The sequence below is a fragment of the Thamnophis elegans genome, chromosome Z (genome assembly GCF_009769535.1).
Source record: "Thamnophis elegans isolate rThaEle1 chromosome Z, rThaEle1.pri, whole genome shotgun sequence".
NCBI lineage: Eukaryota > Metazoa > Chordata > Lepidosauria > Squamata > Colubridae > Thamnophis > Thamnophis elegans.
The window spans coordinates 91,489,030-91,509,042 of record NC_045558.1 but is presented as its reverse complement, the minus strand read 5'-3'; the positions used below and the strand labels follow the sequence as shown (position 1 = coordinate 91,509,042).

The following is a 20,013-nucleotide window of genomic DNA, read 5'->3' as shown; positions in this document are numbered from 1 at the left end:
CCACCTTGAAAGTGACATGCAATCCCAAAGAGAGTTTAAAGGTACAAAAAGGGGTACAGTTGCATCCTGTCCCTCTCCCTCTTTAACTTCTATATTAATCCCCTGATTGACCTCTTACAGAACTGTAATTTCCATCCTCCTAATCTAGCACAACGCAAGATTCCAATTCTCTTGTATGCTGATGATGCCGCTATTATTTCACAAACCACCTATAGGACTGAAGAGAGCAATTAGGGCAACACTCGGCTATTGCAGGCAAAACAAGCTTTAACTTTGATAAATCAAAATTTTTAGTTTTTGCTAAAAGACCTAGCCAATACCCCTGGAAAATAGAAGGACATAGTTTGGAACAGGTTAGAACATTTAGATATCTTGGGGTGGTTTTCCACTTGCAAGGGACATGAAAGGCACACCAGGATCATACATTGCAAGCAGCCAATAGGTCCTTAAATGCAATTAAACACTTCTTTTACACAGGCAGAGGTCAGTTAGTACCTGCTCCCTTAAAACTTTTTTTTTTTTTAAATATATTTTATTCATTTTTCACATTCCATTTGCAGTCACTTATATACAGGGTATTTACTAAAAGAAAAGAAAAAAAAAAGAAAAAAAGGGGGGGGGAACAAAACGAACAAATAAAAAGGAAACACAACTCATCATTCACAACCCCACCTAACCCTTCCATCCTCCATACACCCCATCTAGCCCCTCCAACTTTCCTTTCTCCCTCTAACACTCCCCTCCTACTTCCCTTTCCCCTCAAACCTTCCTTCTCCCCTTACTCCCCAGATACCCTCCTTACATTCCCCTTACTCCTTCCTTACTTCTCCCTCTTCTGTCCCTCTACCTCCCTCCTTGGTGTATGCCTTTATTCAAGTGTTGTTTGATCTGAAAATGAACCAAGGAAAAAAGGAAAAAAAAGAAAAAAAAAGAAAAAAAAAAAAAAAGAACCACCGTATATAAATACATTCTTGTTCTTATTAAGACTATATTAACACCCCCCCACCCCCCCACCCCCACAAATCCCCATCCCTAATCCTCCCGACTTCCCAGGGCCCACACCTGGCACTACCTTCTGTCTAAAATATCTTGTATACATATGGATTAAAAAATAAAAGTAATATGTCAAAAGAAGGAAAGCCAGAAAAAAAAAGAAGAGAGAAAAGAAAAGAGAAAAGAAAAAAAAAGAAAAAAAAAAGAAACCACTCTTTATGTTGATCTCAGCCCCCCATCTTTATCTATGCTTAGATAGTATAAATCATTCTATCTATATTTTATTCTCGTCTCTTACTTCTTTGCTATTTACCCCAACCTTCTGTAGACTCTCCCGTTCCTCTTCCTAAACCTCATAATCCCTTCCGATAAAATTTAAGCAACGTGATTCATGCCACATATTCAAATATGACTTTACAGAAGAGTAGTCAAACTTTCCCTTCTAGTAAAATTTAAACAGCGTAAATGATCTTTCTTAACTTCCTTTTCAAACAGTAATTCAAAATGATCTAGCCAAGCTTCCCCTTCTTAGTAAAATTAAGCAGCGTAGATCAAATATTACTTTACACAGAAATCAATTTCTATCTTAAGATAATTCCAACCGACTTTCTCTTCTAATAGGATTTAAATAACGTAGTTCATTCCACATGCATTTTACCCTCATCCCTTACTTATCAGATATTTACCACTATCAAATTTATACTAGCATTTATTTAAAATCTAACTCAAAGCAATTTCAACCAACTTTCCCTTCTAATAAAAGTTAAATAGCATGGATCATTCCACATATTCAAATAATACTTTCAGCAAGAGTCAGTTAACCTTCTGTTTTAAAGTAGTCCCTTCTAACAAAGTTTAAACAACATAAGTCATTCCGCATTCTTTTTACACTTATCTTAAGATAATCCCAACCGACTTTCTGTTCTAATAAGCTTTAAACAACGTAAATCATTCCACATATATTTTACCCTCATCCCTTGCTTGTCAGATGTTTACCACTATCAAATTTATGCTAACGTTAATTTAAAATCTAGCTCAAAGTAGTTTCACCCAGCTTTCCCTTCTAATAAGAAATAGTCCGCTTTTTCTACCGGAGAGAGGTCTCAAACCCCCATTCAGTCCTCAACTTTGACAAATATTTTGAAATGTCTAAATTCTCAATCTCCGTTTTTCTGCTTCTCCGAGGGAGGGAAGGCTACCCCCTCCATCTTGCAACCACATGGCCTGCCGTTTGCCTTCTCCTTCCGCTTGTCTCTCCTCTCTTCCAAGCAAGTCAGGGAGTCCCGCCTTCAGAATCCTGCAATAGAAATCTTGAGCCTCCGAAACAGAGTTAAGACGAAATCTTTGATTCTCAAATGTAACCGTGATACCGGCAGGGGCCTCCCATCTGTATCGAATCTGTTGACTCCTAAGCTCCTTAGTTAAAAAGGTGTAGTCCCTTCTTGCTTTCAGGATCTGGAAAGGAATATCTTTGAAGACAATCAGGTTTTGGCCATCAACTTGAAGACTGTTATTATGAAACTTTTGCACAATCGCATTTCTAGATTCTTTTGTAGAAAAATATATAATTATATCCCTCGGGAGCTGTCGCTGTTCCGCTATCAATGAGTTCTGGCGATAGATTTTCCGAATCTGCCAATCAAAGTTAAGTCCCGGACTTCCCACCGCATGGCTGAAGGCTTCAGCAAATGTCTGTTTCAAATTCTCTTGCTCCTTTTCATGGAATCCTCTAACTCTTATTGCAAATGCCTTCCTATTAAGATTTATCATCATAAGCTGATTTTCAGTGTCTGTAATTTTTTGTTGTAAAATTTGAATATTGGTAGTCAAATTAAAATTAGCCTTCTTCAAACTTTCCAATTTGTTCTCTATTTCAGCAGAGTAATCTGACAGGGCAGACACGGCTACAAACGTGTTCGCCTTCATTTGATTAACTTTAGACTTTAACTCATCATAAAGTTCCAATACAAATCCCTTAATTTCTTGTTTAAAAGCATTAAACATTTTAAAGAAATATTCCTGTGTTAAAAATTCTCCAGTAGAGGGCATAGGAGACAAAGGCTGTGGTTCCAGTAAAAAATCTTTAAATTCTTTAGACACATTTGTAGCAAGACGCTTCTTTGACCTGGGTGCCATCATAAATAAACAAGTAAGCAGCGCTTTGCTCCCCTCTATTCCCAAAGAAGAAGAGTTTATTTTGTTAAGGAGCGGTCTGCAGGGAGGTAAAACCGGCTAAGTACATCCAGTATCAATCATCCACGGAGAGAAATCGCCATTTTGAAGTCCAATTAGACAAAGAAGTCTCTAACAAATGGTGCTGGTATTTAAGATAGTAATAAAAGCATAAATCTCACAGGGGTGGGACCCGCCCGTATCAATTCTATCTTGAAAAAACTTTGTTTTGTCCTGGGGGGGGCTAGCCTGTCTGGGGCTGCCAAAAAAAAAGGCAGCTGAGAAGAAATGGCTGGAGATAAAAGCTCCGCTCCGGCTGGATCTAATCTTTATCCACAGCCAAAAAGAGAAAAAGGCTGTGGCTTCCGAATAGACCCTCACCTACAGAGCAACTCCCTGCCCCTTTTTTTTGCCAAAAAGGGGTGCTATCTATGATCTTATTTAGATATACAGACCAGATCTCTGAGGAGCTCGGTGGAGCCCTCCTCGGCAACAGGCCACGCCCCCAGGAAGTCCTCCCTTAAAACTTTTTGAGGCCAAACCATTGGCACAAATTCTATATGGGGCAGAAACAGGAATCCATGCAAAGAAAGACTTGCTAGAAACCATACAAACCAAATTCCTGTGAGCAATCTTAGCGGCACCCAAAGGAACTTCAAATGCCCAGTTAAGGCATGCCTCAAATTCAGGTAAGAGCCTGGAAGATGATGATCATTCATTGGTTTAAAATGCATTTCTTTCCAGAGGGACTGTCCCCACTAGTGTTGACTGACAACTTCCCCTCCCCCTGGAAACAGGCAATTGATCACAAGCTGGGCTCTTACGGGCTCTCACCAGTATTCTTAATGTCTCTAGGCTTTGATCAAGCAAAGCAATTAGTAATCAATAGAATGAAGGATATGGAGTTCCAAGAAGAACTAAATAGGTTGCCTCTCCACAGTAGGGACAGAATCAAACAGGAGTGTGGGAATCGGCAAGAAATCTAAATGACCTGATTTTCCCAAAACAAAGAATAGCTTTCTTCAGAGCCAGATTTAACATTCTTCCCTCAGCACTCCTCAAGGGCAGGTATAAGAGAACACCAATAGCAGAACAGGTTTGTATATGTGGTAAAGGAGAAGTTGAAGATATCTCCCATGTTCTATTACACTGTGAGCTATACAGAGTTTGTAGGTCTGCACATATTATCCCCTTATTAGAGAGATTGCCAGGGAGGGCAGACAATTTTTATGTAGGCTTTCTCCTCCAGGACACAAACCCGGCTACCACGTATGCAGTGGCAAAATTCTGTGTTGCTGCAATGTCCACAAGAAAAAAACTAGTTACAGAAGTATAGTTGTCATCTTGTACCAATTATTTGAACATATCTCTAACAATTTCTGGACCATTGTATTTACTCCCTTACTTACCGGCTTTTCACCCAGGTAAATCAGGGAGTGACTCAAACAATTTGAGAACATGTATGTTATTATCCACTTTTAATGTCAATACTTTTTAATTATATTTTAATGTCAATACTTTTTAACATATTGTGAAAAGTAATGTGTATTGCTGGTCTTTGACTGTAATAAAGATTTATACAATACTAAAAAAAAAATTATTTACAGCTACACAATTTCAGTGACAAAAGTATGATAGATTGCTTGTCTGCTCTATTTCTAGGTACTCACCATAGCAATAATCCAGTGAACAGTTTGGAAGTAAGCTTTTGAGTATCTGCAATATTCTGACACATTCTGTTATAGCAAAAATAGTATTGCATCTCTAGGGTAATATTAACTTGATACTACTGTATATTAGTTGGAATTTCAACTAACTTACTCTTGATAGAGAAAATTTTAAAAAAACTGTTATTCTCAACAAAGCAATAAAACATTGGAGAAGAAATTTAAAGTTGTTTTGGATCATGTTATTAGATGGAACTGTCCTATACCTAGAACTTATACAGTACTTAATCTTTACCCTATGTATTCTCTTTCATCCTTCCCATCAGAGATGCCACATATATCTGAGAGGCCTTAGCAAGCTGAGAGTGCCTATAGCTCTTCATTTTCATTCATCTTCATTAGTTTATTAAAGATCAATATGCAAACTATGCATTGTCAAGAAATTTGCTATTATTAAGTGATCAAATTGTTTGGATTTGTATCATCTTGGGCACACTGACGTAGAAACAGCAGTATAAAAAGAAATTAATGTGAAAGTAGTAGAAAGCAGCATAACACCACATCTGTGCTTCAACCAAGAAGATCAGATTTGGGGGCTTAGCATTGTCATTTGAACATAAGCAAATGAGCTGTAAGAGGAATATTATATTATGCCAAAGTGCATATGTTTTTTATCTAGTTCAGAAGTGCCTTGGACTTTCCTCAGAGCTATTTAGGCAGGTTTTGGTTCCAATTCAAATTATAATACTCATACTTAAAGCAAAAACAACAACAACATGATTCTTTCAGATTCACTTGTATCATTGTCCCAATCTCTAGATCGGTTGGTGTTCCACAAAATACATTGTATAAGCTTCAGCCATCAAAAGGCTATCTACATCACAACTGTTTTAATTCATCTTAATGGTGATTAACTCTTAACTATATAACTTGATATGTTATGAAGTTCTATTTAGAGTATACTATAGTAGTAAAATATCATAAATAATGGGGTGGGGAGGTAGATAGTTGGAAGGAAAGAATGTTTAATTAAGTCTTCTTCCCAAAAATTATTTAATATATTACATTAAATCTTGGTAAAATGAAACAGTTAATGAAATAATTGATGATTGAGCAGTCGAAGACTATTATGCAATTCTGTCAGATGATCAGTTCTGGGGAACTTGAAGGGGAACATGCATATGGATATCAGCCTGAAATACCAATCAGCACCTCTCTGATCCCATCCACCATCACTTTCAGCATAATGGATACAGTCTTTAACATTGCAATAGTAAAACGAATAATGCCTTATGATATCCTTTCAGTCATAGGCTGGTAGACTGGAAATAAGACGAATATTTGCCATGAATAGCTGACAAAACACAAAAACAAAACAGGTTGCCGGGTATGTTAATATTGTAGTTTACCTTAGGTGTAAATGGGAAAATGCTTTTTGTTCCTCAATTGCATTAAATTCATTTAAAGAATTACATAACTGATTTTTTTATTAAGATGATAGGAAATATTTTTTACATTGCAGTAATTATGCTACAGAAATGGCAGTACAGTCTGAAAATCTCTAACAAAAACAAAATGTAGTCCTAGGTTTTCTGATTATGAGACAGCTTCATTTATACAATCAGTCATAATGGTTCTCAAGGACTTAGTTTTGTCCGTATCAGAACTTAGTTGGCATTCTAGAACTAACACAAGTAATTCCAGAGTCTTTATTTCTTATGAAAGTGTAATATATACTATATGATACACATTGCTAACAAGTCCACTCTGAAAGAATTGGAACAACACCAGCAATTCTAGAATGAAGGCTTTCTTCATTGATATGCATTGTTAAAATGTAAACTCCAGAATTTGTAATTAGCCTCTTTTATAGAATGTGGAAACTGTTGGGTAATATATGAACAGCTATAAAATGATGTCATCAGGATGGGCTGTTATAGCTATGGTATTTGGCATTGCTGATGTTCTTCATGCCTTTGCTATAATGGAAAAAGAAGATGTGTTCAAGAAGAATCCTTGCCCAGCTTTCTTGATGTTTGAGAATGCTGCTTACTTGGCTGATATGAGTTTTGAATTGCCCTGTAAATGTAAGCCAGAGGAAATAACTTCTGTAGTTTGGTATTTTCAAAAAAGCATGGGCAGTCAGCAAACTAAGGTGCTGACAGATTTTGATGGCACTTTGATAATAGATTCACGCCACATCAAGATAGGCAGTGACATGCTTCGTCGTTTCAGCATTAGGATGTTCAGTCTCATTGTTTTCCGGATTCAAGTGGAAGATTCAGGGCATTATATTTGTGGTACAAAGAAAGGTGATTTCTTCTATGGTTATGATATAGATGTACAGCCTTCAAGGAGAATAGCTGTTGTCTTTGCAGATGAGGGACAGCATCCACAGAATGACCTCCATGAAACAAATTTCACGGTCCTCACAATTTTCTGGGACTGGACTAAATGCAACCGCTGTGATGTTAGGGGTGAACAACGGAGAATTGGGCTTTGCTATGTAAAGAGTTCTTCTCTGTTCAGGCGGTACCATACCAGTATAGAAGAGGTGGCATCTTGTGGCTCAAAGTCAATCCCAAAGAATTTATTTTATGGTATTCAGATGAGAAAACCTGAAGTTGTAATACGAAGTTGCATGGTATCTTGTAAGGGGAAGACATCTTCAAATGAAGGAGAAGCACCCATTTCAAATATTATCTCAAAGCTTGGAGAAAAACCTTGGGTTTCCAACATCCCTATTCAATTCCACAGGCAGTCCCTTGGCAGAGGATTGATCATTTCTTGCCCTGGTGCTAGGCCAGAGCACGCTGTTGCCTGGGATAAAGATTCAACACGATTATATCTCAGTAGGTTTCTCACTGGGGTTAATAAGACCATGAGGATCTTCATTGACCATGGAAATCATCTCCACATTCGTTTTACCCAGAAGAATGACAAAGGTATTTATTACTGCTGGCGAGAAGGAGAAATAGTTGCTGGATTCCGGCTATCTGTAGTATATGAAAGTCGCCACAGACGAAGCTTTGATGATCCTGAAACTCAGTATGCTATTAAGGCTATTATCACAAGCTATGTGCTCATCACCATCTTCTTTATCATCATTCACATTGTTCGCTGTTGCCTCTACGTGTTTAAATGTACAGATATGGAATAGCATCTCAAGAAAATGACTATAATGGTCTAATAAGTGATGATGATGATTTGTCTGACAACTAATTTGATAATTAATTGAGCAATTGTGTATTTATTAATTATTTCAGTTTAAGAACACAGTGCAACTCTCACTGAAAATAAATTTTAGTCAATCAGCTTTCTTAAATATGAGAGCTAATATACAATGAGTAAGCAACTGTTAACAGAAGGCAGGGACACTAACATTGTTTTCATTATATGGCAATATGAACGGTTATTTTAATTGTAGAATTCTCTGCCATAATAATACCCCAATTAGTAAATCAATTTAAATTCCATATGTATTGTGAAAAATCCAGAAAATAGTTAATTGAGCACTGTCAGTCTGAAATTCCTGTTGCTGGATTAGTACAGGTTCGAATATACTTGAACATTATACATGTATCACAAATCTGTAGCCGTCACACTTAGGGCAATTACTCTGTTAACAGTTGAAAGTAGATGTGTAGTTCATTTCTTATCTAGTTTAATTGATGTAACAAACTATTTTTTGCATCTTTTATCTTAAAAGAAACTTCTGTATTTTGTTTGTGTACATGTTTTTATATATATTTTTTGTTTCTTTGCAAGCCACTATAAGAATTATTTGGAGAATATCTAATAAAGAAACAGAATAAGCAGTGAAAATCTAAAGTAATTTTTTGATGTAATGTTTAATTGTAAAAGAAATACAATAATAAACAAGTTTGCAATTTTAAACAATGACATTGCTATGGCCTCATTATACTTTTAGTTTCTATTAAGCATTTACATACAGTCTTCTGTAAAACTATAGTTAGAAGTTAATCTATTAGTATAAATATGCAAGCATGTTTATGTGGATACAAAGCAGAGTATGGAACTTACAAAATATTTTGGCATAGTGGTTCTAAAAGGAATACATCCAACATATTAAATAGTCATAAAGTTTAATCATGTATATATGCTAGTGTTCGTACAGCTAGTTTTGCTGGAAAATAGGTGAGTTGTGTGTAACTCTTTATGGTGAAAAATGATGAGCTATCATATTCCCTACTTTTATTTTTTAAAAGAAAAATAAAGGTTATGCCATTTCTTTCATAGTCACAGCTACTAATTTAAACATAGGAGAAAAGAAGAGATTATGCATAAACATCATTCAGTATTCTTTTCCAAAGTACCATTAAAAACAACAACAACTAGTCATGTAGTCCATGCATAAGTGCATGTAACCCAGGGAATGGATTCAAAAGTGAAAAATGCAATTAGTAACATTTGTTTAACAATAGATAAGTGACAGTGTTCATATGGCCATCTAAACTGATAATATAAGAAATTTATGTCTCTAGATTTATGTGTTATTTCATTAAGCAGGCTGATGTTTTAAAATTATGCTTGAACATATAACTGATATAATGGGTGGAAAAACCCAGTCGCTCTTCAAAATCCTTTCCCCCTCAAATTGTGTTCATTTAGTGTTGTTGTTTTTTAAGTTGCCTCAATGCTTCTTATAGGCATGCTCTGTGAAAGACTAGTTGCCTTCCTCCTTCTTTCCTAGTCAACCCATCTTGGGAAATCCTAACTTCTGTTACTGGCTTACTTGTATCTTTTCTGCTCTGCAACTGAATTCTGTTTTGCTTTAAGCTGAAGCAATGACAAAGAATAACCCTGTGAGTCTTCAGTACAGAGTGAACTGTTATTTATGGCTAGGGTAGGCTTTAGCCAGAATTCTTAGGGAAACTGGAAATCATCATTCAGTAACCTTCAAAGCAGAGGTGGGTTGCTCCCGGTTCGGCCCGGATCAGTTGAATCAGTAGGAGCGGCGGCGGGAGGCTCCGCTGTCCACCCACCCAGACACATGTGCACCCAAACCAGTAGTAAAAAAATTGGCAAACCACCACTGCTTCAAACTGCCATAGGTTGCCTAGCCCTGATTTAGAGCAATTGCTTCAATATTTGAAATCAATCATACCAATTTTTATTTCTTCATTGACTTAAGCCAAATGAAATTCTATCAAGCATTTTCCTGCCAAACCTCTAATCTTATAGGCATCTTGTCACTTCCCTTCGTGAATACCTAACCTTTCCTCCTGTATCTTCCTCTCTTCTGCCACTTTGTCTTTTGATGTTTCTCCCATCACTTCTTGTCATCCACTGCACACCATCCGCCTAGAGTCAAATGGCTAGTAGCACTCAGAGGAATGCAGCTATGTCCTCTTTTTACTTGGATCATAACACATACAATTTACTGAATATAAATCACAGGACCATCAATTTAGAAGATACTAAAAGCTATAAGAAATCAGCATTCAGTGAAGTTTTAATGCTTTCTAATTATTTATAATAATTATAAATGAGATACAGTTACAAATTCTTAGTTTGGTCAGTATCTTTCAACATAATCTACAGCACAAGATTGCTTGGATAAAATAATGGTAAGGTCAGGGTTAGGATCATCTAATATCTTAATTTCTTAAAAGAAAACATGGGCTATCAGTTGGAGCTAATGGGAAGGCAATTTCATTTTACATTTACTGTCAGCCGGCATCTGGATTTAAACCCATATGAACCTGCACAGGAGAGATGCTTTTTGTTCATGTTCAACAGGTACTTCTCTCCAGTTTTGACTCTCCTGGATAACTGCAAGGATCAGGGAAGAAAGTGATTGAGAACTAAGGCTAAGAACAGAAAAGGAACTTGTTCCATTTCTCTAACTATTTTAAAATTAACTGAGTGGAGGGAAATCAAGGAACAATTAAAACAGAGAAATTGTGATTTTTAAAATAATAGGTGCAGTTATTTTTTATCTAGAAATTTTACATTACAGTCTTATCTGAGCCAAAGCCAAAAAGTTTTATGGGGGTGGTGTTATTTATTTTCTTTGTATAAGATCAGTGATTGTATTATACAACTTGGAATCTCTTTACAGCAAAGAGGTCTCTAAAATAGGAATAGAAAAACATCTTTTGATACGCACATAGCTATATATTCCCCTCCCCTTTTTTCCTATGGGGAATTTTTTAAAGTCAGGATCTGTGATTTGAACAATCCTATATTTCCCTTTTCACGTATTTTTGCGTGGGAGTTCTTAAAACTGAAACAGTATTTTTATATTCCCCCCCTTTTAAAAATAAAAATAAAAATTTATTTAATTCTCCTTTGTGAGATTGATTTCTCTCAAAGAGGAAAAGGAAGAAGGGCTTCATTCCTTAGTGCTACAGACACATTTCAATTTTTTCCTCATTTTCCTCTTATTTTTCCAAGCACTACTCCAAAGAGGGAGGTTGAGCTAAGACATATAGACTAATAGGCTTTCTAGGAGAAAGAGTTTGAGACCTCTACATGTTCACCATATACGTTCAGTCATTTCCATACATTAATGAAACATGGAACAGATTTATCTAATTTGGAAACTGCTATCCATCATAACCAGTAAACCAGTACACAGGATAATAGAGAGAAGGCATACATACTATAGGAAACAAATTTTAGCCACTACTTAGATTTTACTGGAATTTCCCCCAAAGTATATAGCAGTCAAAGGTGAACCAAATGAATTGCTATGAGGGAAAAATGCAAGATTAATGGATGTAAGTAAAATATTAATCACTTATTCATGAGTGATAATTTTAAAAGAGAAAGGAGTTTCTGTTGCAAGTTCCTTGTGCTCTTGGAAGAATGTCCACATGTAATTATAACAAATAAATAAATTCTATATTATCTGAAGTAAGCAAACCACAACTGGAATTATTATTTTAAAATAAAACTTGTCTCCTGCTGACCAGGATTCCCTCTTGCAAAGGTACAAGAAGCCCTTGGAAATCTTTGCATATTTTTCCTAGAAAAGGAACTAAAACTTCCTCATGAATTATTTTCATTATAAACTCATAGTAGGATATTTTGCCTCCAAATTTCAGTCTGTTATACATTTCGTAAAATCATGTTTTGTCAGAAAATGTGAGTAATCTCAACACAAAATCCAAGGTGGGTATGCCACATGCATTAGTTCTCTTGTCCTCAAGTAATCTATTTGATTTAATGACTAAGAAATAATACATCTAACCTTTACTATCTGTGACATATATCTTCAGTAAAAAAGCTGACTTCTAATTTATACTCCCTTTAGGTCAATTATTTTCACACATAAACATAACCAGCAGTTTCAGCAGTAACATAATTCCTATTCATTTATTGGTTCTAATGAGAAACATCAAGTTATAGCTGTTAACAAGCCAGCCCAGAACAATTATTTAGCAAAATACATGTAGTCCTTGACTTATGATTACAATTGAGCTTTCTGTTGGTGAGATTTGTTAAGTGAATTTTGCCCCATTTTACTTGCCATATTTGTTAAGTGAATCATGGCAATTCTTAAATTAATAACACAGTTGTTAAGTGAATCTGGCTTCTCCATTGACTTTGCTGGTCAGAAGGTCACCAAAAGGGATCACATGACCCTGGGACACTTCAACCATCATAAATGTGAGTCTGTTGCCAAGAGTCTAAATTTTGATCCCATGATTATCGGGATGCTGTAATGGTTGTAAGTGTGAAAAACAGTTAAATCTCACTTTTTAGTGCCGTTGTAACTTTGAACGGTCACTAAGTGAACTGTTGTAAGTTGAGGATGACCAGTATAGCCAGGTCTAAATACTGTGCTATTTGGGGTACTCCAAAGGGCACTGCACGAGAAATATTGAAGATAAAAATAAACTCAAAAAAGCCATTATAGTCAGCTGAAGCACCAGCTACTGAGTTATTTGGTTATTTTCTGGCATGGTGATTAAATTTGCATATTTCTTATTTTCAATGGTTGCTGCAGATCCAAAACTGTTTCTGTGCCAAGGTTGAAGACTAGAAGGATGCAAAGCTCTCTTAGCATCCTAAGCTAGAAAAATTCTTCCATGTACTGGTTCTTACTTCATGCTACTTCCTTCTGTTCTTGGGTGGACTCCTTGATCACCTACAATGTTTGGAGAGAGTGTGGAAGTTATATTAGTTGGTGTTAATTGCAACATTTTGTTCAGACATGCTTCATTTTGCATTCTTTTTAAAAAAAAAATCAAAATACCATAGTTCTCTACCAATAATTCTCTACCAATAAATAGAGTTTAAAATATAGAATCATAGAATCTTTGACCTTGGAGATCTTTTAACCCAACTCCTTTTACAAGGCAGACAACGTTATTCCATCCCAGACAAATGGTCCTGCAGTCTCCATCAGCGATAGAACTTCTACAACTCTGGGAGGCAAGTTGTTCCATTGAATAATTGTTCTCACTTTCAGGAAGTTTCTCCTTAGTTCTAGATTGAATCTCGCACTGACTAGCTTCCACCCAATTGTTCCTGCCCTGCCCTCAGATGCTTGAAAAATAAACTGACACCCTCTTCCCTATGACAGCCCTTCAAACATTTGGTTTTCACTCATTTTTATCTTAATACTAAAAATTAAGCAATTAATCCATCTTTCAGCTCTTCTTATTGCAATAATACCTTCATGTATTAATTTAACTGATGGTTTGTAATATACATGCTAGTATGAACATGTCGTACCTGTCACCTGAATGACTGGTACTACATGTAAGTGACACATAACCACATGCAAACAAAAATTTTAGCTAAGAAAGATTTTAACCAACTGCAATCTGTTTTATAAGCACAAGAGGGCACTTGAGATTCTACTCAACTCCAGCTAAGAAAAAAGACTAATAAAATAGACATCTCCCTTAGCCTATTTATATTGTTGTTGTATTTGTTTGGCTTTTTAAAAAAGTAAATGTGAATCTTGGTGGATAAGATCTCATCACATTTGCTTGATTAAGAATCTTCCTTCGGAATTCCTTTAGCTCTGGTTTGTTTTTGTTTTTGTTTGCTATTGGGCGAAAGACAAATTTGTAAAGCACTTTGAAGGGGAAATTTGGCCTTAGCTGAAAGACCTAGTAAATTTCTTTTCCATAAGCTTCATGTTCAAATGCCTTCTTCTATATCTTCAGGTATATTTTTAGACAAGTACAATCCTTCTATCACTTTCAGAACCGCATCATAGGCTTTTCCACACTTATAAAGATAGGCCTTTGCCACAGGCCTTCCAGCAACTGGAATATTAATATCTTCATCCCTGGTCTCTTGGAAACACTGCAAAGACCAATTTCAATATTTCCTTGATTTGCTGGGTGAATTGTTTCATGGCTCCTCAAGTTTTCCCAAGAAAGGTCTTGCTGTTATTATCCCATCCTTGTTTTCTAGCTATTCCGTGAAGCAGTTTTGTTCTGGCCTTCAATGATCTGTTTTTGTTTATTGGCAATTTTAAGGAGAAGTGTTTCACCACACAGTGGTAATACACTGCTGCTTATGATTGGCAGGCAAAGCAAATGCAGGAAAAGGACATGTCTAATTTGACCTAGGAGGTATTAATAGAAGAGAATATTTGTAGCTCAGGGTGTGGGATGTTTGATGTTCTCTGGATTTGGTAATTTCCTTGCAGATGTTTCATTACCAAACTAGGTAATATCATCAGACTAATAATGTTGCCTAGTTTGGTAATGAAATGTCTGAAGGAAAACAACCAAGCTCAGAACAATTTACAGTGAACTGTGCACGCGCAGTCACTAAAATCCAAAATGGTAGCCGCCCAGCAGCAGCAAGGGAAGCGATTCAGGGGCCTGTCAGGCCTGGGTCACTGCCAGTTCTGCAACCCAGGCCTGAATTACACTACCGGTTCAGCCGAACCAGCAGCAACCCACCTCTGCTCCAGGGTATTCCACTTTCACTAAGTTCGTTATAGTGAGAAAGTAAATCAAAGTCTTGCTCCTCAACCAAATCACACAAAAAATGGTCTTTTCACTAGGTATTACAGCTCTCTTGAGCTTAGAGGTGGTTTATTCTCCCCTGGCAGACTATATTTTATTCTCCTCCTCCACCAGAAGTTCAGCTGCTGTAGTCTTGTTCTCAGCTTTCTGAGGTGGATGGAAGTGAAGATTTCAAACTTCACTTGAGGTATTGGGGAATGGAAAGTTCCCAGGAGGAAAAATGTTTTTAAACTATAAATAGGAAATGCTCCTTTTGAGTGAGCCACTAGCTTAAAATGAAGTTGATTTATCTTATAAATGTGATTGAAATACTTTAATATACATGAAACCCACTATGTACTCCTAAAGATGATGATGATGATTCAAGTCGTATAGTTTCTGCCTGCTAATCCAAAATGATCAGACTGAGAGGTTAGGCAGGAAATTGATTCATACTCTACCATCTGCTGCTCATCATATTTGCTGATGTGTAAATTAAGGAACAATTATGTTTTCCTGGATAGCTAAACATCTCTCTATAGTGAAAAAACTAAACCATGGTCAGCGCCTTCAAAATGACAATTGGTTTGCATAATTCCTTTTCTATTCACTTTCAGAAATTGCTTATTAACTACTTTTCAGCTATTAGAAACCTTTGGATTGACAAGTCTGAAAACACTGGGTGAGTCTGCCTTTAATCCTTAATAAAAGAAAATTTTAGCTACAAGTTTAAGAATATTTTTTTAAAATAAACAGCAAAAAGCTCATTAAAACTTTTATTTTAGAAAATTATAAATGGTTAAATTTGCAGATAATTTGAAATAAGTTTTAGGAATTAATTATAAAGAATTCTTCCTATGGGAAAAGTTGATTTGTTGTAATTTTTTCTATGACATAAAAGAGATAATAAATTTTTTAAAAATGGACACTAGAGGGAACTAAAGATTTTAATTAAAAATAAACCTGAATAACAGCTACAGAATATTTAAAATATTATAACACTGAAAATGCTAAAATATATTTTTAATAAATGGAATCTGAAGTTAATATCAACAGTGTCATTAGTGATGTTTACTTCTATGGATAGACTGTCTAAAAGATGTTTTGGAAAAAATGCCAGAAGAGGAAAACAGACTGAGTTGGCACTGAAGATGGATCTACAAATTACAGGTTATAAGAATGACATGGAAAAAGATGCTTCATTGGGAAAACAAAAAAAACTGGTTGATGCTTTAAAAATCAGAAGGAAATTTCAAGTAATAAATCAAGAGAGTGATTCATAATCTTTTTATATGAGGTTGATTAAAGCTTGGATGAGAACAGATAAAAAAAGAAATAAAAAGAAATTTGTATCTACATTACCTAAATGGATTAAAAATTAAGATTGTTAGAAGTAAAAGGAAGGAATATGAAGTCAGTTTATTTACCAAGGATAAAATAGATATGTTGTTAATACTGGCAACATTTAATGATACAATAATTGAAATATTAATACTTTCTGTTCTGTTTATAGATACGAGTTGAGACATGAGATGAAGAAATCATGGGTTGTAAATTAAAGGTTTAAAAATTATCAAAATAGTTTATACCTGTTATGATGTGGATCCTTTGCATTTTTCTTTCTTTCTACTCTTACTTAGTTTGTATTAATTTTTACTACCACAATTATAATCTTTAATAAAATCATTTAAAAAATAATTATTATAGAATTATATTTTCATTCTCTCCTAATTTCATTCTTCATACTCATGGCCATACATTAGTTCTAGAACAAGTAACATCATTTTTAATTGTACACACTCCTATTTATAAAATAGGAATCTTATCAATATTTTCATTGTGGTAAATTGGAGATATAGCAAGAAAGCAACTATACTAGAGTACTCTTAAATATTTAAAAAACAAGGAATCCCAGTACAGGAGGATATGGGAACTGTCTAAAGGTTTTATTATCTTTTATCATTTTATCGTTTTATTATTTTATCTTTTAAAACTGAACAATAAGACTCTTATTGCAGTAATGCACAATGATATTATTTGTTATAATTTCAAGAAGGTTGGGGGAATTAATTATTGTTGTTGCCCTGAGAAAGAGAGAAAGATTTTTGAGCATTCTACTGAGTGATCTCAAAGTTGTTCTGTTTACGACATAATTTTCATGCCCTTTCCCCCTCTTGTCTTGATGCAATACAATGCTTATTGGTTTTGAGCTAAAGCAGATCCCTTAGTGCTGGCTATTTAAAGATTTGGTTCAACAAATTAGGATGATAAACATTAATTTGTCTTACTGGCACTTTATAAAGAAGCTTGAAAACTAAAAAGGATAATGTCATTTACCTATTGATGACAGAAAAAGATGAAAGAAAGAAACATCGCAGACTAATAATCTGTAAATTAAGAATTTCTTAGCTGAAAGGGAATGAAAAATAATTAGGGAGATTCTGAGCAGATATGCTCATGGATGCTTCAGATGTTTGAAAAATAACAGGTCAAACTAGATTTTTCATTAAACATTTCATCAGATGAACTGTATGATTAAAAAATGGAAGGCTTTGAATGCATAGGTAGCTATTGCCTACCTCTCCATCTCTAGCTTCCACTGTTCTGATCACAATGCTCCTCTTCAGACGAGCCTCAGAAACTGACTTTGTGTCAAGGCTGGTTTCTGGTAAAGAGGGAAAGAACAACTGGGTCACTGCCACTGAGTATAAATTTGACTTGGGAGCCCTTGGCGATCTGTAGTGAGGTTTGAGACATGAAACCATAAGAGAAGTAATGACAAAGAAAATGCTGACTTTCTTAGAGGGGTGAGATGGGAAAAACCTGACTCTGATAAAAAAAAAACCTTATCTTTTACTCTCTAATATTGTTTCATTGAATACCTAGCATGAAAACATGGAAGAAACTTTGCTAAATAGTGCTGCAAATAGGCTAAACAGAACTAATGTTGTTGGACATAACTAATCCATAATGACATTTTTAATGATAGAAGACATTAAAAATCATTTAAGGGTATAAGATAGATCCAATTTTTAGATTGGAATATTTTAAACAGTCTCTCCTAAATTAGACTAAACAAAAATGTAGTAATTTAGAAAGATGTATAAAAAATCAACACAAGAACAAGTAGCAGCTAACATAATAATGTTTCTGTGTTTCATGGAATTGATTATCAAGGGTAAGAATTTTTAAATGACTGGCTTGGAAGTCAGAAGCAGAGGTTTATCAGCAGAGTTGTCTATGCCAAGATAGGCAGCAAATAAATTTAAATAAATAAATATACAAATAAATGCAGTTTATTTTGTTCTAAGCTAGCTGAATGTCAGGACCTATAGTGTTTCTGTGCTGGATTGCAACAAAAGGCCTTGAGATGATCCAACATTCCAGCATTACTGAACTTGTTCACATTTGTGAAGAGGAGATAGTAAATTGCCATTGAAGAGTATATAACTTCCCTACAGATGCAAAAGCAAGGGAAAAGATACTCTGGATTCAGTTAATGACTTGAACAAGGAAGGATTTTTTTAAAAAAAAGTTCTGATAAAAATCTCAATATTTGTGAAAGCTCTTCAGAATTATTGGACTTAAGAAGGAAATAAACAAGTTTATAAACAAGTTTGTTTGTTTTGATCCTTCTTATACTTTACTGTATTCTTTTTAATGTTTCCAGAGCTTTATTTTTTAAGTTATTTTATAATCCTAGAACTTTGGTAACTGAAAGGATTGCAAATAATAATAAGCATAATAATTATATTACCATAAAAGGCACTTTGCCAAGGTTCCTTGTTCCAAAGAAAATCAGCTACCGTACATAAAACCCTCTTTCTATAGCCCAATGTCAGAAAATAGAAAAACAAAACATTTAGTTCTTCAGGAAACAAAAAGTATTGATTCATGCAGGAGGGACCTGGAAGGAGAATGACCTGGAAGGAGAATAAATATCTCACCTCGGATCTGAAGGTTGGAAAAAGTCTGTACTGGGATAGTAATCCTGCAGAAATAAACAGGAAACAGTTGGTTTGAGAATTAAGTACTAATCTTTTCATTTTCCCCTTCTTTCCCAGTCTCTGTCCAGTTCATCAGTTAATTTCAGATTGTGTTTTAGACAAGGTATGAGACCAAAGAAACACTATTGGAAAAAAACCACAAATTTGACCAAGTTGTTGATCAAACTGAAATGAAATAGCAAAACAACCATTTCCCCCCCAGATTCCAGGATAAGAGTCAGGTGGTTTCCACACACATTCCTGAATGAAATGAAGAATTTTAGCATGGTGAATTTGGAATTTTGCGCATATATGATAAACTGTAATTCAGATGGACAGGGGCATGTCTTGTTTCAAACGTGATTGTTTTGGATCACTTTTTAAAATATTAAACTGTGGATCTGACTAAAAGCAAGTCAACACAGAGATATATATTTTATCTCTCTCATGATGTTTCATAATCTTCTTCCCAGCTTCGGATGTAGACCTGATCTCCACAAGTACAATGAGCCAGAAGAACTCTAAAGGGAGAGAATAGATTATAATTTTAAATTGTAGATGCAAATTAGTATCTATCTAACTATATATTCATCCATCCATTAATCTACCTACCCACCTACAAGCAGAAAACAGATTGAAATTGTTGATAGGTTCAACTTAATTAATTGGCAGTTAATTAGCAAGTTGGCTATCAGTTGGTAGTGCAATTCTTCTCCGAGCTACCGTCTAAGGTTGCAACTTGTACTGAGAAGGGTCCTTACAGTCCTTCTATGATCCACTAGAACAGGAGTCCCCAACCCCTGATCTGTGGACTGGCACTGATCTGCATCATGCTAGAAACCAGGCAGCAGAAACAAACAAAGCAGGATGCAGGCAGTGCGCAAAACCACTCCGTTCTGCAGAAAAACCTCTCTTCGTGGAACCAGTCCAAAAAGTTGGGGACTGCTGTACTAGAAGTAACCTCCTGACCCTATCTGGTCCTCCAGGCTCTGATGCAGGTTCTGTCATGAGTACAGGAATCATAACTTCTTGGGTGGGGGGGAATAAAGGACAAACCTGAAAGGGGCAAATTGGAAAGAGGTTCATAAAGATTAAAAATGTTTATATCTTTCCTTTACAAAGAAAAATTCAAGAGGAAAACCCAGAAAGTAATTAAATTACATCTATCTAAAATTCAGCTTTCTGAAATAAGGGACTGTCCCTAATAATAAAGATGTGTGCTCACTGTAATTATCGGAGCTACTCTTCCTG

At 35.4% G+C, this 20,013-nt stretch overlaps 2 protein-coding genes across 2 annotated transcripts in view; one reads left to right on the top strand and one right to left on the bottom strand.

Annotated features, from left to right (window-relative positions):
* Positions 1-6,744: 6,744 nt before the first annotated feature.
* On the top strand, positions 6,745-7,992 carry FAM187A (family with sequence similarity 187 member A). Its single transcript, XM_032235428.1, has one exon. It carries the CDS (start codon positions 6,745-6,747, stop codon positions 7,990-7,992), a length of 1,248 nt encoding a protein of 415 aa, XP_032091319.1.
* A 4,917-nt stretch (positions 7,993-12,909) lies between these two features.
* The window catches only part of GFAP (glial fibrillary acidic protein), a 30,895-nt gene continuing 23,791 nt past the window's right edge, over positions 12,910-20,013 (bottom strand). The window contains exons 7-9 of the mRNA XM_032235914.1: positions 18,724-18,767; positions 17,356-17,441; positions 12,910-12,951 (exon numbers count right to left, since the gene is read on the bottom strand). Of these exons, the coding sequence (XP_032091805.1) occupies positions 12,910-12,951; positions 17,356-17,441; positions 18,724-18,767 (172 nt within the window). The remainder of the gene's footprint in view (positions 12,952-17,355; positions 17,442-18,723; positions 18,768-20,013) is intronic.